At 41.2% G+C, this 20,006-nt stretch overlaps 1 protein-coding gene across 1 annotated transcript; it reads left to right on the plus strand.

The window, feature by feature from the left end:
- The first annotated feature begins 310 nt into the window (after positions 1-310).
- LOC110056303 (GATOR1 complex protein NPRL3-like) lies at positions 311-15,134 on the plus strand. Its single transcript, XM_089288976.1, has 17 exons — positions 311-528; positions 620-674; positions 1,621-1,656; positions 2,471-2,609; positions 3,476-3,544; positions 4,126-4,208; positions 5,154-5,224; positions 6,262-6,337; positions 6,970-7,078; positions 7,538-7,572; positions 7,773-7,886; positions 8,654-8,696; positions 9,705-9,811; positions 10,254-10,383; positions 10,824-10,877; positions 11,699-11,979; positions 14,654-15,134. Exons 1-17 carry the CDS (start codon positions 414-416, stop codon positions 14,811-14,813), a joined length of 1,677 nt encoding a protein of 558 aa, XP_089145102.1. The 5' UTR covers positions 311-413; the 3' UTR covers positions 14,814-15,134.
- The last annotated feature ends 4,872 nt before the right edge of the window (positions 15,135-20,006 follow it).

The following is a 20,006-nucleotide window of genomic DNA, read 5'->3' on the forward strand; positions in this document are numbered from 1 at the left end:
CTTCAATCGTGGTGAGATCAGGCTGAAAATTTAAACAGTAGGACCGTTGCTTTCGACTCTGGCGGTCGCATGTCTAGAACCCGTTGCTGCTAACAAAATTCATAAACAAAAAACATTGAAACAAAAAAAAACCTAACGTTCTTTTTCAAGTTATTCAATAGTCACCGGTAAAACGGAAATTATAGCCCCTGTCATCCCACAACGTAGATTCAAAGTAGTTGTAACCTGGAAGACTCGTGCCTTGGACGGAGCTCGTGTGTCGCCAGTGTTGCGAGGTTATCCCGCCCCAGTCTTTACTCTAGTGTGGACGAATTTCGTGAGAGGGCCGCAGAGACTGGGGCTCGGAGAAATAAAATATGGCGGACAATCTGACTCGCTGTGCATGTGACACAAGGAATTGCAGTTGGTCGTGAATGGATCTTTGCGATCCCGTAAGCATTATTTTGGTAACAGCTGGCAGTAGAGGGCAGAGTCTGTTATTTCGTTATCCATTTCTACCACCATGCCAGACGGAGCGAAGAGAAAAAGGTAAAAAGTTCGAGCTTCTGGAACTATTTCCAGCTACTTCGTGTACGGTGTAAGGTAGCTTAGTGACTTTGTATTAAAATTTGGGTTGCAGAAATTCCCAAGAATCGCTTTGCGTTGGGTAAAGTGGAAGAAAATACTGATACAAGGTACAGATTAAAAAAAAATCATACTGTGAAATGACCAGAAATTTATTTGTGCAATAGGATTTAATTGTGTCTGGCTTAAGCTTATAATTTACTTCCGTGGGAGCTGGGTGGGAGGGGTTTACTGGACCATTCCATTTAATAGTGAAGAGGGCAAAAATCTGGGTTTGGATCATCACAGACAAGATGAACTTACAAGTGAGAAGTCTGAAGGAGTATGTGGAAAATTTCTTTGAAGGATTCCGAAGGGTGCCTTTTAATATGAGTTTGCACTGTAGAAGAAAAAATGTAGACAGTGTAACAATCCTTAGTACTTAGGCAGTCGCAGAATTTCTGGAGGGGGGAGGGAAATCACAAAAATCATATGGTTACACTCTCAAAACTTGTTATCTGAAGTCAGAGGTTTCATGGAAAACCTCAATGGAGGGGGAGGGGTGAGGGGGGGGGGGGGGTGCAGACATTAAATGGAATGGTCCATTACCAGGGACAAAGTGGCATTCTCAGAAGGAATATCTTTGGGATTATATTTGGTACAGATTTGGTATCTGAAAAGTTTTCTGTTCAGGCGGGCTTCAAGAATATCTCTAAGTTAAAGAGCAACATAACATAATATTATTTGTGAAACACAATGTACAACTATCAAATGAACTCCATGATTCTTTAGGATATGATACATATGACACAGAAAGCATAATTAGGTCTACCTTAGGGAAGGGTGACTTCTTTAAGAGCCAGGTTCATGCAGTGTATATTCAATTCAAAGCTATTTATGCACTTAAATTTGTGGTCAAAGAAATGTCAGTGAATTTTTATGTTATAATTTCATGACGGTAGCCACCTGATGGATCTTTTTATCTGGAGTCCATCATGCAAACCATTTGGCATCTATGTCTGAGTCCCATAGATGTGAAAAGTGCTAAAATACTCTATTTGCTTTTGTTTCCTTCAGAAATTTTTCTGGTATTAAAGACGGCCACCTGATTGGGTAAGAAAAATTATAATTAAAGGAGCAGTGTTTATAATATAAATGCACTCTGAAAGAGCTACTTAGTGTTGACTGGCTAAAAATACAGTTGTACCTAACAACAAATGTGCAATACAATTATGGCGTATTTGTTACATGGACCAAATAATATTTAGCAAAGAATTTTGATGTTACTCTAAACAAGAGGAGGTTTGAAGGACTTCATGAGAATCATTTACAATATTTATTGCAGTCAATTTGGTCATTCTTTGCCGTATATCTTTGCAAATATGTTACATAACACACTGTTTTGCAATCAATCTGTTTGGTCTTTGCTATGCAACTTTGCCAATATGTTGTCACATGCTGTTTTGCTCTAGATCTGTTGTTACAGTTTGCTTGGAGCAACTTGGAAATTCAAATCAAATTTGAGCAAATGCAGTCAAATTTGCTTTCTTCGCAAAAGCTGTTGTACAAAAAATCCATTTAGTTGGACTATAATGGACAAGAATCTTCAGATTAATAGCTTATAAATTATCAATGCACATGGTCATTCATTCTCATCATCAGAGGCTGTGCTCCTTTTGGTCAGCACCAAGAATGGCTGGTCCAACACTGGAAGTCCGTGATTCATAGACTTCCAGTCAAATCTGGCAAATCTGATTGGCTGAGAATGCCAAACACATACGCTGCGCATGCTCAGAGAATCCGGTCTGTCCATAGGTGGTGATTCTTGGTTCTGACCAAAAGTAGTGCGGCCTCTGGGGATGAAGATGATGTTCATTTTGTTAATTGATAAAAAAGCAAAGAAATGTCGAATATTCTTTTTACCAAGTTTCTCGGACAGCACACTAGCAAACATATTGTCGCCCAAGTCTGATGCCTGTGGTACCAAATTTGAGTTGAAAGTTGATGAGGTGCTGTTTGTGGGCCATCCAACCCTGGCACATGAAAGACATGACCGTGAATTCAAGGTAAGTAGTGTTCTGACAGTTCTTAGCTTATACTCACCATTTTGATTCAGCCCAACAGTTTCTTTAGAAATGAGTAAGTATTTTGTTCATCAATTTTTAAAGAGTGCAGTCAAACATGATTTAACCAACAGTATATGAAGTGGTCTTGGTGTGTGACTAATCAAATCAGTGCCTCTTGAGAGTACTTTAATTAATTTATGTGGTGCTATTTATTACAACGATGAATAAAGTGGCTCTGCCTTTTTAGTGTAGGAGTGAATGATAAGTGTGTCAACATACCAATGAAAACTATGAGGCAGTAAGTAAGCAGTTGAACCTCTACTTATTGACACATCCATGATGCAGACTCCTCTATATATCAGACAGTTCACCTGGTCCCAAAGAAAATGGAAATTAATATATATTGTGGAGGCACAGCGGCCTTATGCTCAGTGAGCTCAACTCTGGCTGAGCAGACCAGGTTTGAGCCCTGGCCAGGGACATTGCGTTTTGTTTTTGGGCAAGACACTTTACTCTCATGGTGCCTCTCTCCACCCAGGTGTGCAAACGGGTGCTGGTGAATTTAGTGCTGGGAGTAACCCTTCGATGGATTGGCATCCCATCCAGGGGGGGGGGGGGGGGGATAGAAATATACCTAGTCGCTTCATGCCGCGGAAACTGGCTTAAACTCAAGCCTGATGGGCCACTTGGCTTGTATGAAGACTTTGCCTTTCACCATTTTGCTTCTATGTATAATGATACAGACACCTTAATACAGACACTTAGATTTGCACCTTTGGTGTCTGTATTAAAGAGGATCGACTTGATCATTAAATAATTTCACGGAATCATAATAATTTTAATGACTGGAATTCACCTGCTCATAGAGAAATGATTCCTCATCAAGGAAAGATGATGTGATAATGAAGCTCTTCAATGTTGTCTTTGTTCTTCAGGTACTTGTAGATTCATTTTGGCATGCAATGTTATTAATAAGTTATTTCCTGCGTCATCTAAAATGCAGTTCAACCCTTACCAAATGGCCACCCTCAGGGAAATGTATAGTGGCTGCTTAAAAGGGGTTGGTCACTTAAATTAAAATAGAGGTTAAAACAATAGAAAAGCCCTCATGGGGACTTTGGTTACTGGCTGCCTAATAGGGGTGGCTGTTTAATGGGTGGCCACTTTATAGGGGCTGGACTGGCCTGGTGTTACGTTGGGAAAGGAAAAAATCTATGTCAAAAATACTTTCTACTTTCTAGAAACTTTTTTAATAATAACATTGTGGTGCATAACTGGCTAGAACATGGCTCATGGACCATTTTTAGAGGAGCACAAGTCAAGATGATCATGGACATGGAAATTTATGTCTTTTGCACTCTTACGTTCTAACTCGTTCATTCTTTAACTGCAATTAGGATTTCATACATTAAGAATAAAATGTCATTAAGAAGATTCAAACCTGAAGCCTTGGCATCAATATCATGTTAAAAAAGAAAGTTAACACTCAGTCATTCTTGTATATCATTCTTTATAGGCAAGTGTGGAACCATCTGTGGTTCACTGCTATCATGACTTGTCAAAGAGAATAGCAATTGCCCTAAAACACGAAGAAATAAGGTACAGTAACTGATTTGCCAGGGAAGTCCACTTATTACCTACAAATTCATGGCTCAAACAAACCTTGATTTCCAGCTTGCCCTTTGGACTGGCAGTTCTCAAATTTTGGGCAAATCTTAGTTTACTTTTCTTGATTAAGTTGGCAGACAACTTGCCTGGGCTCTTGCCTAGAGGGCAAGTGAGCTCAGGATGAAAGGTCACTTGCCCTGCAGGAAAGTCTACTTGTCCCAGATGACCAGACGGCACATTTTTTGAGCACTGTATATTTTAAATGATTCTTTTTGCATAAAAGCCATAACACAGCATTCAACCAGTTGCATTCCTGATCAGAAGTACTTCTGGCTTTCTGCCAACAAATTGTCTTCAAATGTCTTTACAGTATATTCCCCTCCCCATCCCTGACACAATGTTGATGTTGACTGGTTTCATGTTGACCCAATATTCCAATATTGATTTAGGAGATAGGAAGATCAAAAATTGAATCAAAATAATTCACTGTTAGTTTGTATTTGGCCAGCTGATCGTATATGCTCCTAAAGGTTAATGTTCTACTGGCTTGTTCCTAAGAGGACTCTCACAATCTTGTAGATATCCCTTGCATATAGATCACAATTTCTCACAAATCTGCTTGATTAGATTAACAGTGCCATCAAGTGTCACCTCCCCTTAAGCAATGCTAGTAAATTGCCCTCCTTCAGTTCACTCAACCCCTTATGCAGTCTTTTTCACCTAAAGTAGTCCCTCATAAGACATAGAATGATTATGAATTTGTTATGGTTTGGAAGTCGTAACTTAAATATTTATCAAACTGTCATATGATATCATACCTTGGAGAATCTCATGGACTAAAAAATAAGATCTTCATGATTAACATTCATTTTGTGACATCAACTTGTAGCTCCCAAATATTAAGAAATAATTGTTTCTAAATATTGATATTTTTAGGTGTAGGTATCTGAGCTCTGAAAGGGAAACTATGCTTGCTGTACATGATGAAATGTCATCAATGCCAGAAGGTATGGTATTTTAAGAGTTAGCAAGCTTGACTAATATATAGATTTAGGCCAGCCTAAAAGCATAGCTCCTGGGCCAGGTTGTTCAGAGCCAAATTACCGGTAAGCTAGCCCAGGAAAAGGTAGAATTTTGATTTGAGTTTTGTAACTTTGCGTTGAGGTTTCTGTATTAGTATATTGTTTGGCCTTCTGTTTTGAGTGTTAATAATCACTATATACACAAAACAAAGCAGCAAAAAACATTTGTATAGAAGAAAGAGTTATGATTTGGTTAACTTTTAATCCTGGGTCAGCATTAACCGGCTTCTGAACAATCCTGCCCTGTTTTCAACACTTTAACCTGAAATGAGCCTGCGATCCAATCAAAAACCAGCACTTGGTCAGCGGTCAACTTAAAAAACACGTGACCTTGATGAGCTGTGAACTTGAGCCCGTGATATGGTCACGTGATACTGGTCAGCGGATACCTTATTTTGACAGATGTCAACTGATCGTAACATGGATGTCCAATATCAAAGAAATACATGGTAAGCCAAGGCTGCATGTCTCTGTCAACCTATCATTTGGAGTATGGCCACCATGTTGTGCAACTCCGTCATTGTCATCATCGTCACCATCGTGCGTACGCGCCTGCGAGCAATACTGCTAGCCATGATAACTGTGAGAAAATCAACTCATGGGTTTCCTTTTCTTTCCTATATGAGTATGGGGCTCCACTTGGTGGCCCTTCGGGCCGCCAGAGCTCCGCTATCAATAATGAGCCCGACTGAGCAGAGAAGTGGTCTGAATCTGTTTGATGTATTTGTCAGTTTGATATATTATTTAGTCATTAAATTTATGAATTATCAGCCTATCAATTTTGACTTTGGGTAGTCTGAACTTTAATAATTATTGCTCAATTTTTATACAGGGGGAAAAAAGAAAATTTTAATCCTGGATAAACTCTTTCTCCTTTTAAAATTTGTGTAAAATACGAGCATGTAGATAATGGTCTTCCTAGACATTGATTAAGTGTAACCCAACCAATTTTATTATAACAGATTGTGCAGAATCACCATTTCAACACATCCTTCCTAAAAGCAAGCTGGCAAGAGACTTACAAGATGTATTCAAAAGGTTTGTCGATCACAATCAAGTAAAATGTGGGAAAAATAGAGCAACAAAAAGTGAAGCTTTCAGCAAGGATCTTAAAAATAAAGTAATGAGGATTTTTACAATTCAAAGATTCTCAAGGATTTTCACAATTCTTGCCAGGGTTTTTTTAAGGGTTGTGTCAAGAAATTTCCTTAGAGATCAGCTAATAATCTTATTTTGTGTAAGTGTAGCAGTGCCTGGAAGCTTTTCACTCCGTCATCCTATTTGTCATCATAATGTTGGAGGAATGTTGTTCCCAGCGTCTTTCTTCTTTGTGCATCTCTTGTGCTCTTGACAGGGGTGGGCAGGGGAGGGGTGTGGAGAGGAAGAGATACCCTGGGAATGAGTTTAGTGTAGCAGATGTTTTTGTTTTGGGGCTCATTGTTTCTGTTGTTTGTTCTCAAAGGGTTTCAGGCCAATCATGTGGATCTTTCCAAAAACCCAACTGTTATCATGTCAGGATTCAGGATTCTTAAAAAAAATTCAGAAAGATCCTTGGATATTTCCTGTACAAGGTTTTTCCCCAGAGTTATCTTAGGGTGCTTTCAGTTTACAATGTTACGACCCAGCCTGACAGATGTATTTTTCATTTCTTTTGTCCTTGTTTTCTTCAGCTTGTGTGCTACTGGATCTGTGCGCCTTAAAATCAATGGCTGGGTGAATGTAAGCTTCTGTCTTCCTCACAAAGTTCACAACTTGAACCAGGGATCAATTCACATCAAGGTAAGTTTTTTGCAGAGAAGAGGCATCATTAAACAGAAATGCTCAGAGATAAAGTACAATATGCAAGAATCTGACAGGCTGGGTAGGGTAGAATTCTCATCAGGAAATTCTCATTCAGTGCTTTTAAGAAATTTAAATCACGTTGAGCCTGATCATGTTAAACCACACGAGGGGGAAATTATGGTGGTTTGTTTTATTTCTTCCCGTGAAAGATGCAGTGATGGCTAAAGGCATTGATACTCAGGTAAAGCACAGTTTTCACCACATGGGGTTCCCTAAGGGAAGGGTTACATTGCATTACAAACCTACATTAGCTGTACAATTATACATTATAAATTGTGGTATACAATGTAGTTGTAATGTACTCTACATTAATGGAACAATGAAACTTGAACGTAAACTTGACTTTTAATATAACCAACAACAACTTAAGGATAAGGCTTTTTTTTTTCTTTCCAGCCCGAAACCATACATAAGTCGCTTGCGGCCATCAGGTTTGTCTTGATCTGTTTGTTGTTGTTGTTGTTGTTGTTTTTGTTATTGTTATTTGTAATTGTTTATCTACATCTTGTACTGGTTCAGAGGAAGTTTCTACAGACGAACAGTATGTTTCAAGATTTACTGGTTTTTGAAAAGCAGTGTAGCCTACAGACTCACTGAATGAACCAAAGTACTTTGTTCTTTCTCTCTGCAGGCCGTACCACACGCTTCTATTTCTAGTGAATGAAGGATACCTGGTAGACTCCCTCCCTGGGGATTGTTCCCCAGCAGTCACTAGGCTTGTAAGAATGGCCAGTCCGCTCAAGAGGTATAACATGTGCCCACTGTGCAACACAACCACCTTGAGCAAAAGCCGGGCTCCAATTTTTTTCGCAAGGAATTATCTTTTATCTCTACACGCAGCCTACCCTCTGCTGGGCCCGCAGCTCAGTCGGTAGTGCAATGAATGATGTTTTTCGAAGGTTTTGGTTAACATCCCACCGAGGTATTTTAAAATTTAAGCCCAAATTTCAGTTTACTTGAACAGAAGAGGTGGGTGAAATTTAGGCTAGACTTTTGTTTCCTAACTTGAATTCCTCATGCCTGTTCTTGTAGGCTGGCTTCTCTTAGTATGTGAGCGCTTAGCAGATTAGCTTGCTTGATAAGGAAGTAAAATTGTTCGAGCCTTAGCCGGATCCTAACACTATTCTGTTCGGAATTTTTCCTTTTCTGGCGTCCGTTTTTGTTTTGCTTGTTTTCGTATTTCGTTTCCCAATCTTCGTTGTTACAACCATTCATTTCTCCTCCACAAGGCAATCTAGTACAGCTTTTAACAAGGCTTTCATCCCCTCTCAGCAATACACATCCTAGCTATTTTTGTCTTTGGCGACACGATGGGACCCCCAAGAGTTTTCCGCTTCCACTGCCGTTCCCATCCTGGCCTTCCCGTCCTCGTATCTTTACTAAGGTCCCTATTCTCAATTGATGACTGCTGGAGAAGAGCAAAGTCCCAATGAAATAACAAGAATCACTGCTTAACTTGCTGAGCACAATTCTGCGACAGTCAACTCATTGTGTTCATTTTTATATCAACAGCTTTCAAACATTATCACAGGATACCGATATTCCACTATCCCAGGTACGCATGTCATTCCCAAGGGGTACTCCCTTACATAAACCAGCCTCGTACCCTGAGTCTTCGTTGCCCTCGACCAGCGGTCGGGAAGGGAGTGACCCTGGAAAGTTCTGATTGGGAGTCCAAAAATATTGGACTTGCGGTTGAATTGCGCGTGCCTTGCTGACAAACACGTGGCTCAATCCTGCTCAATCGAGTCTGGTGTTTTACTTCCGCCTTCGGTCACTTTCAATGTCTTTAAAACCAATCAAAATCGATCCTGTAATAGAACTCTTGAGATTCGCTCTTGTCGTGAAGCTTCTGTATTAAGGAGCGAAGACTTGAGAAACGAGATTGTATGCATGTAGGGCGCCTAAGGAAAAACATTAGTCTGAAATGGTGTATAGTTTTTATGCTCTGTTCAACAACTGGGAATGGTTCTTAGAAGAACCATCATTTTTATGATCTCGAGAAATGTATCAGGAGTCCCCAGAGGCCGCGCTCCTTTTGGTCAGCACCAAGAATCGCGACCTCTGGGCTGGTCCAACACCGGAAGTCCGCGATTCATGGACTTCCCGTCAAGTCTAACAAATCTGATAGGCTGAGAATGCGAAACGAATACTCTGCGTGTGCTCAGAAAATCAGGTGCGGCCATAGGTCGCGATTCTTGGTGTTGACCTAAAGGAGCGCGGCCTCTGGGGACGAGAATGGAGTCCTTCTCACAGGCTAACGCAAACCGAAGCAGTTCCTGTAGGGTCTGTTCTGGAGCAAGGTATCCAATTTTGAGTGGGTCTGATATAGGGTAGGGCAAATAACCTACGTTGGCCTAAAATAGGGTTAGGAAGGTCGCTTCATGTACCATGCACCACACCCCCATCTAAATTTGTTAGGAAGTACCCCTCCCGCTGGGATGCACTCGTAAAAAAAATTGTTCGCATCAGTAAGTGTTCATTATACCATTTCAGTCTTAGATGAATTAATGTATGAATCAATACAGCTGGTCGTATTTTTAACATTCTGTGTTATCCACAGGTGTTTGCCATCGCAGCTCATCTGGTGTACTGGGGAATGGCGACGATCATTTACCCTCTCTGCGAGAGTAACGTGTATGTCGTCGCACCAGACTCCTCCACTAGCATGTATGTTGACAATGTATGGCTCTTTATACTTATTCTATTCGCTAGTTCGGTCGCTCGAACGTGTTTGCCTGCATTTGTTAGTGCTTGTGTTCGTTCATTGGTTCGTTCTTTCGTTCGTTCGTTATGTTACGTTACGTTCGGTCGGTCGGTCGGTCGGTCGGTCGGTCGATCAGTTGGTCGTTCGTTCCTGTGGCCAATCGGTCGGTCGTTCGTTCGTTCGTTCATTCTGTCGATCGATCGATCGTTCGTTCGTTCTTTCGTTCGGTCGGCCATTCGATCTGTCGATAGTTTGTTCGCTCGGTCGTTCGTTCGGTCTATTGATTAATTGTTGATTCGTTTCGTCGTTAGTTCAGTCTCTCGTTTGTTCTTTCGTTTGGTCTGCCGAGTACTCGAAACACCAGCCAAATACAATGAGCCAGTATCTATCTTTTCTGCTCTCTAGATTGTCTCCTCTGGTGAAAGAGTTCACCTCACGCTTTCCTGGCATGTCTTTGCTCAACGTCTTATCAGAGTTCTCATTACCAACTCCTCTCAGTGAACATAACAATCCACTGGGTTTACCACAGCAACAGGTACATTCCCCTCTCATTCTTGTTGAATTCTATTAAAACTGTTCTCACAGATAGTCTTATTTATTTCATGGTAATAAAGAAAATGTTGCAATCTGTTTTGAAACTAGAGAGCGCTCATTTCTTTTCAGAGGCCTCTGGAAAGTATCTAAGTGGCGTCGTTCTCGTCCTATACACCCCCCCCCCCTTCCTTGTCCCTTTTCTCCCCCACCTTATACACGTTATGGATGTATTAGGCTCGATATACCAGGACATATACCAGCCGCTGTTCGGGAAAGGAGCCCGCGCTTGACCGGACTCAAAATCGAGCCTAGTTCTATCTTCAAGCTTTGATTTCGGAACTCCCTATAATGAAAACTTTAAGTTTAATCTTCCAGTGACGACTGTCTTTGATGTTAAGCGACAGGGTTTGAAACTTGGATAATTTGTGTTCGTTTTCCCAGGCTGAGCAAGTGCAAATGGTTGTGTGGATGTTGCAACGAAGGCTGCTGATACAGGTATTGCGTTTTGTCCATGGAAATATCGAGAAATAGACCTGTAAATCACAGAACAACTTAGGTTTAGCTAGGTTTATTGAGTTGCCTCCTGTAATAGCACATACTTCTCGTCACAGAAACGTTTAAAAATGGTAAATCTTTCCGAGAGACGTTTAAACGATGGAGGAATAAAGTTCTTTTGCGTACTTTCCGGGAGTACCCTGGGTACATTTTTTTAGGGCTGTGGCCCCCAGATACTGGCTAAAACCAGGCAAAAAGATAACAGCTGAAGGTAGTTGTCGTATGGCGTGAAAGCTAGTATTCAGAGTTCCCATTAACGCACAGGCGTGCGTCTTATACGTACAAAAAATGAAAAGGATGCACGGTTTTTTGGCAAAGTGCGTCCTTGGGACGCAAGAAAAAAGTTCCGACTAGTTAAGAAACTGGGTCTGGCGGGCCCTACCCAAAAATCTCTGCGATCATCATGGCATGTCCTTCGAGCCGTCATTTTGTTATTCGTCGGGTCATGTCTACACAAAAGAGTTTATTCGATATCGTTCAGCCTTCAACATTAAAGAAACCTGAAAGTGATACAGATCGGGGGGATGATACCCAGGTGAAGAAACGCAAATTTTGTCTTAAATGGCTCGAGGAGTTTCAATGGTCATATTGTGATTCGACCGAAAAACGAATGAAGTGCTGGAAGTGCAAAGTTTGTCTGATGCGTATGGCTGTAAACCTAAACCATTGCAAAATTTTGTGCACGGTGCAAACAATTTTCCAAATGATTTTAGTAACTTTCTTTTCTTTACCTCCGTCTACTTACTGTTGCTATACTACAGCTTCACACTTATGTGTTCCTGGTACCTACCGTCCAATCTGACCAGTGGCCTGATGTTAAAAACGGAGGCCTGGGTCGAGGAGGCCGCAGGGTACGCTGGATATTTGGTGACAGTTTCCCGGATGATCTGTCGTCGTTTGCCGCTGACCAACAGGAACCGAACGAAAACGAAACACATCCCGAATTAGAAGAGGAACTTAAGGGTTTGACATACGCCGAAAGGAAGAGTGTGTTACAAGTGCCGGCTGCATTAGACTCGGAAGATTTAAAGTTATTTACTAGGTGAGGCTTTATAATAAGAAGAATAAGAAGAAGAAGAAGAAGAATAAAGACTTTATTTAAGGAGGGTTAAACACTTCATAGCTAAAGGCTAATAAACTTGTGGCCCTCAGAAAATAAAACTATGAATACAAATATATAATATAATAAAAGTTAAAAACCTAAACTTATGAGAGACGCGAGTATATTAATTACAATAAGATTAAAAACTTAAATTTAAAAAGGTAAGTCCTAAAATGGTCCAAAATGTTGCTGCGCTGTTTAGAGGCACATTATTTCAAAGTCTTACAGCTGATACAGCAAAAGAACGGCCTCCTTCAGTCTCACGCTTATAATAAGAGCAGATAGAATTATAGCTGGCATCAGAAGCATATGAGGTGATATGCTTCTGCTGGCATACCGCGTGCTTCTGTTATGTTGTGTATTGTTAATTACTAAGAGGCCCTGCGCCTAAGAAACGACCGATGATTTCCGGCTAAAAAATAAAATCGGCCGATTTTTATCTCCCAAGTAGAGGTTACCGAATACTATTTAAAAATGAATTTCTTTTGTTTCAGTTTCGCTTTAAACCAAAAATATCGAGCCGCAAACTTTTTCCGTCTGATAGCAGCAAAATCAGGCCGAAAATAAGCCCCGCAAAATACTGTTCAGAAATTACTATCGCAACGCAAAATAATGAGAAAACTACACAGTGTTGAAGAAAAAGGCCTTTCAATGCAATATCATTCGATAAACATCACAAAACTGCCGAAGCGATTAAAAAATAACGTTTCAAATGTTGCATACTAAATTAGATGGAGCGTTGGAGCTGATTTTAAAATAATTATTTCTCAAAAGTCCAACGCTGTTGAAAGCAATCACAGTGATGAATTAGACATTGGAAGGATACACATCACGTTTCTGGAAAAACATTTTTCGGCCAAAGTATATTGACCTTGTACAAAGCGTTCAAAGTTACCGTGTTTACCGTTATCCTGTTACTTCGGCGAAACACTTTTCTTTTGCCAATACGGCCGTGGATAGCGTGTTAAACGCCACTTTAAACCTTGCTAGGCATTCAAAGACCATCCTGAGTAGAAGGATGTAGAATTGAAAGAGAAAGGAAGATGAAAAATACGCAGAAAAAGAAAATAACTCGAAATTACCGTCTGCTAACGAAAGTTGAATCTGGAAAATGTCGTCGTGTGACAACGGCCATTGACGTCATTTGTCACGTCAAGTCGCAAGAGCGTGGGAAAACGAGTCTGCAATGTCCTTCGGGCGGTCAGCGGCTAGGGATCCAGTCGTGACCCCATAACTCAGATCACGCTGCGGCCAAAACGGTGTGGCGGTTGGGGAAGTTTTTCTTTTTGAGTGACCATCATTGGTGAAAAATAACATAACATTGTTCCACTAAACGTTTTCTGGCCGGGAAAAATTGTTTCCCTATTTGTACATTCGTTTGCATTCCGCCGCTATTTGTACAAATGACGTCAATGGCCGCTGTCACGCCACGACATTTTCCAGATTCAACTTTCGTTAGCAGATGGTAATTTCGAGTTATTTTCTTTTTCTGCGTATTTTTCATCTTCCTGTCTCTTTCAATTCTACGTCCTTCTACTCAGGATGGTCTTTGAATGCCTAGCAAGGTTTAAAGTGGCGGTTAACACGCTATCCACGGCCGTATTGGCAAAAGAAAAGTGTTTCGCCGAAGTAGCAGGATAACGGTAAACACGGTAACTTTGAACGCTTTGTACAAGGTCAATATACTTTGGCCGAAAAATGTTTTTCCAGAGACGTGATGTGTATCCCTCCAATGTCTAATTCATCACTGTGATTGCTTTCAAAAGCGTTGGACTTTTGAGAAATAATTATTTTAAAATCAGCTCCAACGCTCCATCTAATTTAGTATGCAACATTTGAAACGTTATTTTTTAATCGCTTCGGCAGGTTTTTGATGTTTATCGAATGATATTGCATTAAAAGGCCTTTTTCTTCAACACTGTAGTTTTCTCATTATTTTGCGTTGCGATAGTAATTTCTGAACAGTATTTTGCGGGGCCTTATTTTCGGCCTGATTTTGCTGCTATCAGACGGAAAAAGTTTGCGGCTCGATATTTTTGGTTTAAAGCGAAACTGAAACAAAAGAAATTCATTTTTAAATAGTATTAGGTAACCTCTACTTGGGAGATAAAAATCGGCCGATTTTATTTTTTAGCCGGAAATCATCGGTCGTTTCTTAGGCGCAGGGCCTCCTAAGTGTTCATTGAGATAGTTCGGAAGTGAGCCATTTATGCGCTTCTAAAAAATAGCACATTTGCTTTGTTCATAAAAATAATATAAACAACTCAGTATCAGATTCTTGAGAGTCCAGTTGTTTGCAAGGTTCAATCTCCGTGAAACAGAAAATATACTATAGTCAGCTTGCTTTTTCTTCATTTCTTGAACAGACGGATGACGGAGGTTTTAAGGACCTATCCGCATTTGTCGTGGGAAGAATGATGTAAGGACGGTTCATTATTTTTTTGAGGGGGGGGGGAGGGGGAATGGGCAATTACGGTGAGAAAAAATTTCACGCCCCAGAAAATTGCACAACCCCTCCCTCAAAAAATAATTTTCCGTCCCTAAAGCGCGATCTGCTCATTATTGATAATTTAAAGCCCTCGCAATCTAAATCTAAACAGAGATTTCTTTTTAGATTGACGCCTTATTTTCGAGGAAGCCATCACCTGGAGGAAGTGATGTATTACGAGAATCTGAGAAGATCCCAGCTTCTGACACTTATAGAGAAGTTCAGGGATGTCCTGTTCTCTTGCCAGCACGAAGACCCAGTCACGTTGTATTTCTACAACAGATGACATTGAATATAAAAGTTCAAGTGAACAGTGAAGAAGGAGATATGGGAACATTAATATGGAACGTTCACCACACCGACGACAAATGACATGACTTGGCCTTGCTCTGCCTGGCAAAAGTGACCAAACGTGTGACAATTGAGAAATCAAAGCTATTTTTCTGTCATCCCTAAAACTATCTCAGTTATCCCTTATCCCTATAATTATTTAGTCAGTTATTCCTTATCCCTAAAACCCCTAGCAGGGCCTCGAATATGTTTTAAACATTAACACTAGCAGGTCTGAAAATAACCTAAAAGTAATAAAAGCATTCTGAAAAAGTTAGCTATCTTCAGAGTGCTGAAGGCAGTCTGCAACGTTTGGCCGAGCTTATTGTCCGAGTCCGCTTAACAGAGGTGTCCGCTGAATGCAGGTTTATTTTACAGTAACTGTGGGAAGAAAATTTAGGGACTCCAGCTGGTGTCAACTTAATGGAAAGTGTCCGCTTATTATGGGGTCCGCTTAATACATGTTTCACTGTAAATGGCTTGTTCTTGTAGCCGATATAATGCGCTCTCTGATTGGCCAACTGTAGGGCATTATTCTCCCGTAATGCCCACGGGGCGATTACAGCCTCGCAAAAACAAAGCCAAAATCCATATAACAAGCAACTTATTAACCTCGAACGTTCGCTCTTTACGAGAAAATCTGAAATCTCGATCTTGCCGTATGGACCTTGCTATCGCACAGTCAACACGGTAAGGTCTTGGTCTGATTTTCCCGTAAAGACCTCACTCTCGGTTAATTGCTGCCGCAGTGAGTAAGCCTGAAGCGAACGAACGAGGCAGCTCTCTGATGGGGAAAAGGTCACAATGTAGGGGCCTTGCACGTTCTTGCAAAACGCAAGGAATTGTGGTAGCCTTAAGATCAAAGGCGCAAGGAATTGTGGGTATGCGTGAATGGCAGCATTAAGATGCGCAGTCTGATCTTGTGCTCTCTCTCGCATCGTTGGTCGCAGTGTGGGAAGGTGAGTGACAGTTTTCTGCTGTGTATATTGCTATTTTTGACACTTCTTTTATCGTTCCTGTTTTCCTTTATAAACTTTACTTATTGTAAACTTAGCCTTTTCTGTATTAGGCAGCTCTCCGTAGCTCTATTAAGATGCGCTGCTGAGTGGGGGACTCCTTGTTCAATGTCACGAAGTCACAGAAACTGAAATAACTTTGGAGTGGGCGGCAGCTCTTTGACTAATAGCCAAAAGCACTACAGTCGAACCTCTGATACGGACACCGAAGGGGCAGAGCGAAGTTTCCGTATTGGAGAGGTCACTGTAGTGACGTCACTTTCAAGTCTCCACTGACAGTTTAGAGTGTGTAGTATCTAAAATCAGGCCCAAAAGTGAGTGTCTTGTGAATTTCTGAATCTAAGGATAAAGTGTCATTGTTTGTATAATAGCCAACGGGAAATGGTAGATACCGTAAATTATCGACACCTGGTCCCCGGAGTGTCCGTAATAAAGAGGTTAAATTTGTATGAATTTGCTCCCTAGGGCCGAGATTTAGTGTCCGTTGTCCGTTTTAGAGAATGTGAAGCCTTGGAGCCGATGGCTCATAGCTGCCAGAGCTTATTCCGGTTACTGTAGCGTGAAGCGGCTAGGAGTATTTCTACTCCCCCTGGACGGGATGCTAGTCCATCGCAGGTCACGCCCCCGCACTTTGTTAGGTTCCCCCAACAATTCGCCGGTACCCATTTATACTCCTGGATGGAGAGAGGCACTGTGAGAGTTAAGTGTCTTGTCCAAGACCACAACACCATCTGATCTGCCCGGCCAGGACTCGAACCCAGACCGCTCGCTCCGGGGACGAGCCCACTAACCATGAGGCCACCGCGCCTCCCCGTCTTAGAGAGGGTCCGTATTACAGAGCTTTTTTAGAGGAAATGTACGAGAATTTTGTCAGTACATAGGAAACTGTCCGTATTGGAAGTGACCGTATGGAGAGGCTCGACTGTACTGACAGTGACGGAAGCGAAACCAATGTCAGTTTCTTTCAGTACTAGAAACTCAAGCTCAAGGTCTATTTTATGCCTTGTAACCAGAGTTGTCTTCTTCTATCCCACTGTATCAACGTGTTCGTGTTGCAATTAGAGGGCTGGAAACCATTGTCAACTGGGGGAAAAGATGGAAAGGCCTGTTTAATGTTTGTTGCTTCACTGATTTATGTAACTTCAATTACCAGTACCATCCCATGAAATTCACACATTTAACCTGTGTGAGCAATACTTACAAAATCAGTTTTTTATGAAGGAACTATACTTGAGCGAAGTACACACTTCCTGCTAAAGCGATAGACCAACCGAGTGTCGAGGCGTTTAAGGTGAGTCTCGTCTCCTTTTAGCCCAATTGTGATTTAGTTACATTTACTTCCTATTGTTTTTCTTTAAATCTGTGGTGATGGGAAAATCGCTTTGCAGATCACATATGTGGATGTAGCTGTAGAGCGAAAATAGAGCTATTAAGGAATCTATGTGGTAACACTTGGTTTTAATGGTTCAGCTCCCGGGAAGACTCCATTACTTAATAATAACATACCATAAACTTTATCTTAACGTTTTTATAGTTCAGCGAAACACTATGGATGAAGTTTGAGGCCGCGTTACTATAACCCAAAAAGCAGTCTTTACTTTCTCGCCAAGGGAGTGCGACACGCTAGGGCGAAAGGACGAAAGTCTGCATACGAGCCAAGTGGCCCATCAGGTCGAAGCTTACCCTGGTTTCTATAGCATGAAGCGACTAGGAGTATTTCTACTGCCCCTTAGAAGGGAGATGATCTGCTAGTCCATTAGGGCGAAAGAGGGAGGGAAAAAAAATTGATAGACGGGTAGAGTGGGAAATGCTTTCCATACAGGAATCCCTCTCCACGTCTTCTCCCCTCCGCCTTCGTAAGACGTACCCAGTGTTTATGACTTGAGTTAACGCAAGACGTTTCACATCACCTGTTCAACCCCTAAGCGAAGTTAACTTGATGAGCAGGAAGCAGCATCCGGGGTAATGGAACATGGAACGTACTATGGGAACAGTCAGAAAACGGAAAACTAAGGGCCTGTTTACATGGAAGCGGGGGACCCCAAAGAGGTGAGGTACCTCACCTACCCGCGGTAAAGAAATACTTGTCTTCACATGCAACCCCGGAAACGCGGAGTGAGGTCCAAAATGCAATCGCACGGTCGCATGTAAGATATTTCAGTGACAGTTCAACACGTTCGGGAGTCCCTACCCTGACTTTCGGCGGTTTTCGGTTTGACCTCATCGCAGATTTGTTCTGAGGTACGTTCGTTCGTTCCGATGAAGCTGCCTTTCGCTTCAAGGTCGTCGTTGCAGGCAAAACTTCAGTTTGATTCCGCTGACTTTTTATTTATTTATTAAATAATAAATTAGCCTACTAACCCGACTACCCGATTCCGCGCTTAAATTGTCGCCAGCACTGTCAGTTTCATTAGCGTTTTAGCGGTGAAATCGTCGAGGCAGCCATGTTGTTCTGCCGAGTGTTTTGGCGGGCTTTGGCGCAGTGATTTGAATACCCCCGTTAGGTGGGTTACATACATACATACATACTTTATTGTTACCTCCCCAATGGAGCTTTTCAGGAACAATTACTTAAATTACTAAGTTACTAATAACTACACAATCAAAATTAATCAAATTGAAAAAACATTTACAACATTATCTAAGCTTTGTAGTCGCGAAAAATACTAAAAATAAATGAAGTTTAGGGAGTATTTACAAAATTGTCTAAAAGCTTATTCTTTAAGATACGTTTAAAAACTTGAACTGAACAGCTTGATTTTTAAAAGGGGTGTAATAATAAAATGTTCTTTGTCCTGAAGCTGTTTTAAAAAAAGGTATATCAAGCTTTTGGCCACTCCTAGTTGTACGCTTGGTAACTTGCTCGCGGGTAATGAATTGTGACGTCAGATATTTGGGGGCGTGTCCGGAAATGCATTTAAAAGCCATGGTAGCTTGGCGGTAGTATAGTTGGTCCTTAACGGGTAACCAAGACAAACTTTTTAAGTGGGGAGTTACATGATCGTACTTTCTCGCACCACTAACGATTCGACATGCGTAGTTCTGCACAGCCTGTAATTTCCTTATATTTTTCTCTGTGGTATTTGCCCAGACGTTCGAGCAGTAGTACAACTTACTGAAAAGCAAGGCATTTATCATGGTTAACAACGACGTTCTGTCAAGACAATGTTTGACACGGCTAATTTGCGCTAGGCGTGCGATACATTCCGATACTGTGGTCTTAATATGATCATCAAATGTCAAGTTCGAATCCAAAATCACGCCGAGATCTTTGGCTGATTGTACTGGGGAGATGTCTTTTCCCAACAAAGACAAACGAAAATCATGGAGCTTCGAAGTCATCTGTCGGCTCCCGAAAACAATTAATTTCGTCTTGTCTGGATTTAGTAATAGCCGATTTCTGAAGCACCAGTTGCGCACACCGAGGAGGTCTTCGTTCATCTCCTCAACAATCTGTTGGGTGTCTTGTGAATGAAAAGAAACAAACAATTTTGTATCATCTACATAACATTCAGTAGAGCAATTCCGTGGAGCTTCCGGTAGATCATTAACGTATATACTAAATAATAAGGGGCCCAGGATGCTACCCTGAGGTACTCCATATTCAATTGGTATTGGATTGGAAACAGTGGAGTGAATTCGTACAACTTGATATCTATTTGTGAGATAGCTGTTAACCCATTGTAGCACACTAGTTGAGGCGCCAACGTCTTGTAGTTTTCGTAACAGTATTTGGTGGTCGACACTATCAAACGCTTTGCTCATATCTAGGAGAACACAGGCAGTTAATTTCTTTTTATCTATTCCTTTAAGAAATGCATCAGTCGTGCGAAGTAATGATGTTTCAGTAGAGTGCCATTTTCTGCTTCCATTTTGTTTTGTCGTCAGCCTCTTCTTTGTTGTCAAATAGGTGACAAACTGATTATAAGCGACTCTTTCACAGACCTTTGACAACACAGGTAGTAGCGAAATTGGTCTATTATTGTTAGGAAGTTCGTGATTGCCTTGTTTGGGAATAGGTGTGATTTCGGCTGTTTTCCAGATCCCTGGGAATGTTGAAGATGAAAGAGAAGCATTGATGATTGATGTAACAAAAGGGAGTATAATCGGCAGGCAGTCTTTAATGACTCGAG

Source organism: Orbicella faveolata, unplaced genomic scaffold (assembly GCF_042242905.1).
Source record: "Orbicella faveolata isolate gen_17 unplaced genomic scaffold, um_ofav_v1 contig_2, whole genome shotgun sequence".
NCBI lineage: Eukaryota > Metazoa > Cnidaria > Anthozoa > Scleractinia > Merulinidae > Orbicella > Orbicella faveolata.

Coding starts and splice junctions, on each gene's coding strand:
- LOC110056303 (XM_089288976.1), top strand. CDS start 414: ATGGATCTTTGCGATCCCGTAAGCATTATTTTGGTAACAGCTGGCAGT. Junction 7,079..7,537: donor AGGGATCAATTCACATCAAG/GTAAGTTTTTTG, acceptor TTTTCTTTCCAG/CCCGAAACCATACATAAGTC. Junction 9,812..10,253: donor CCAGACTCCTCCACTAGCAT/GTATGTTGACAA, acceptor TCTGCTCTCTAG/ATTGTCTCCTCTGGTGAAAG.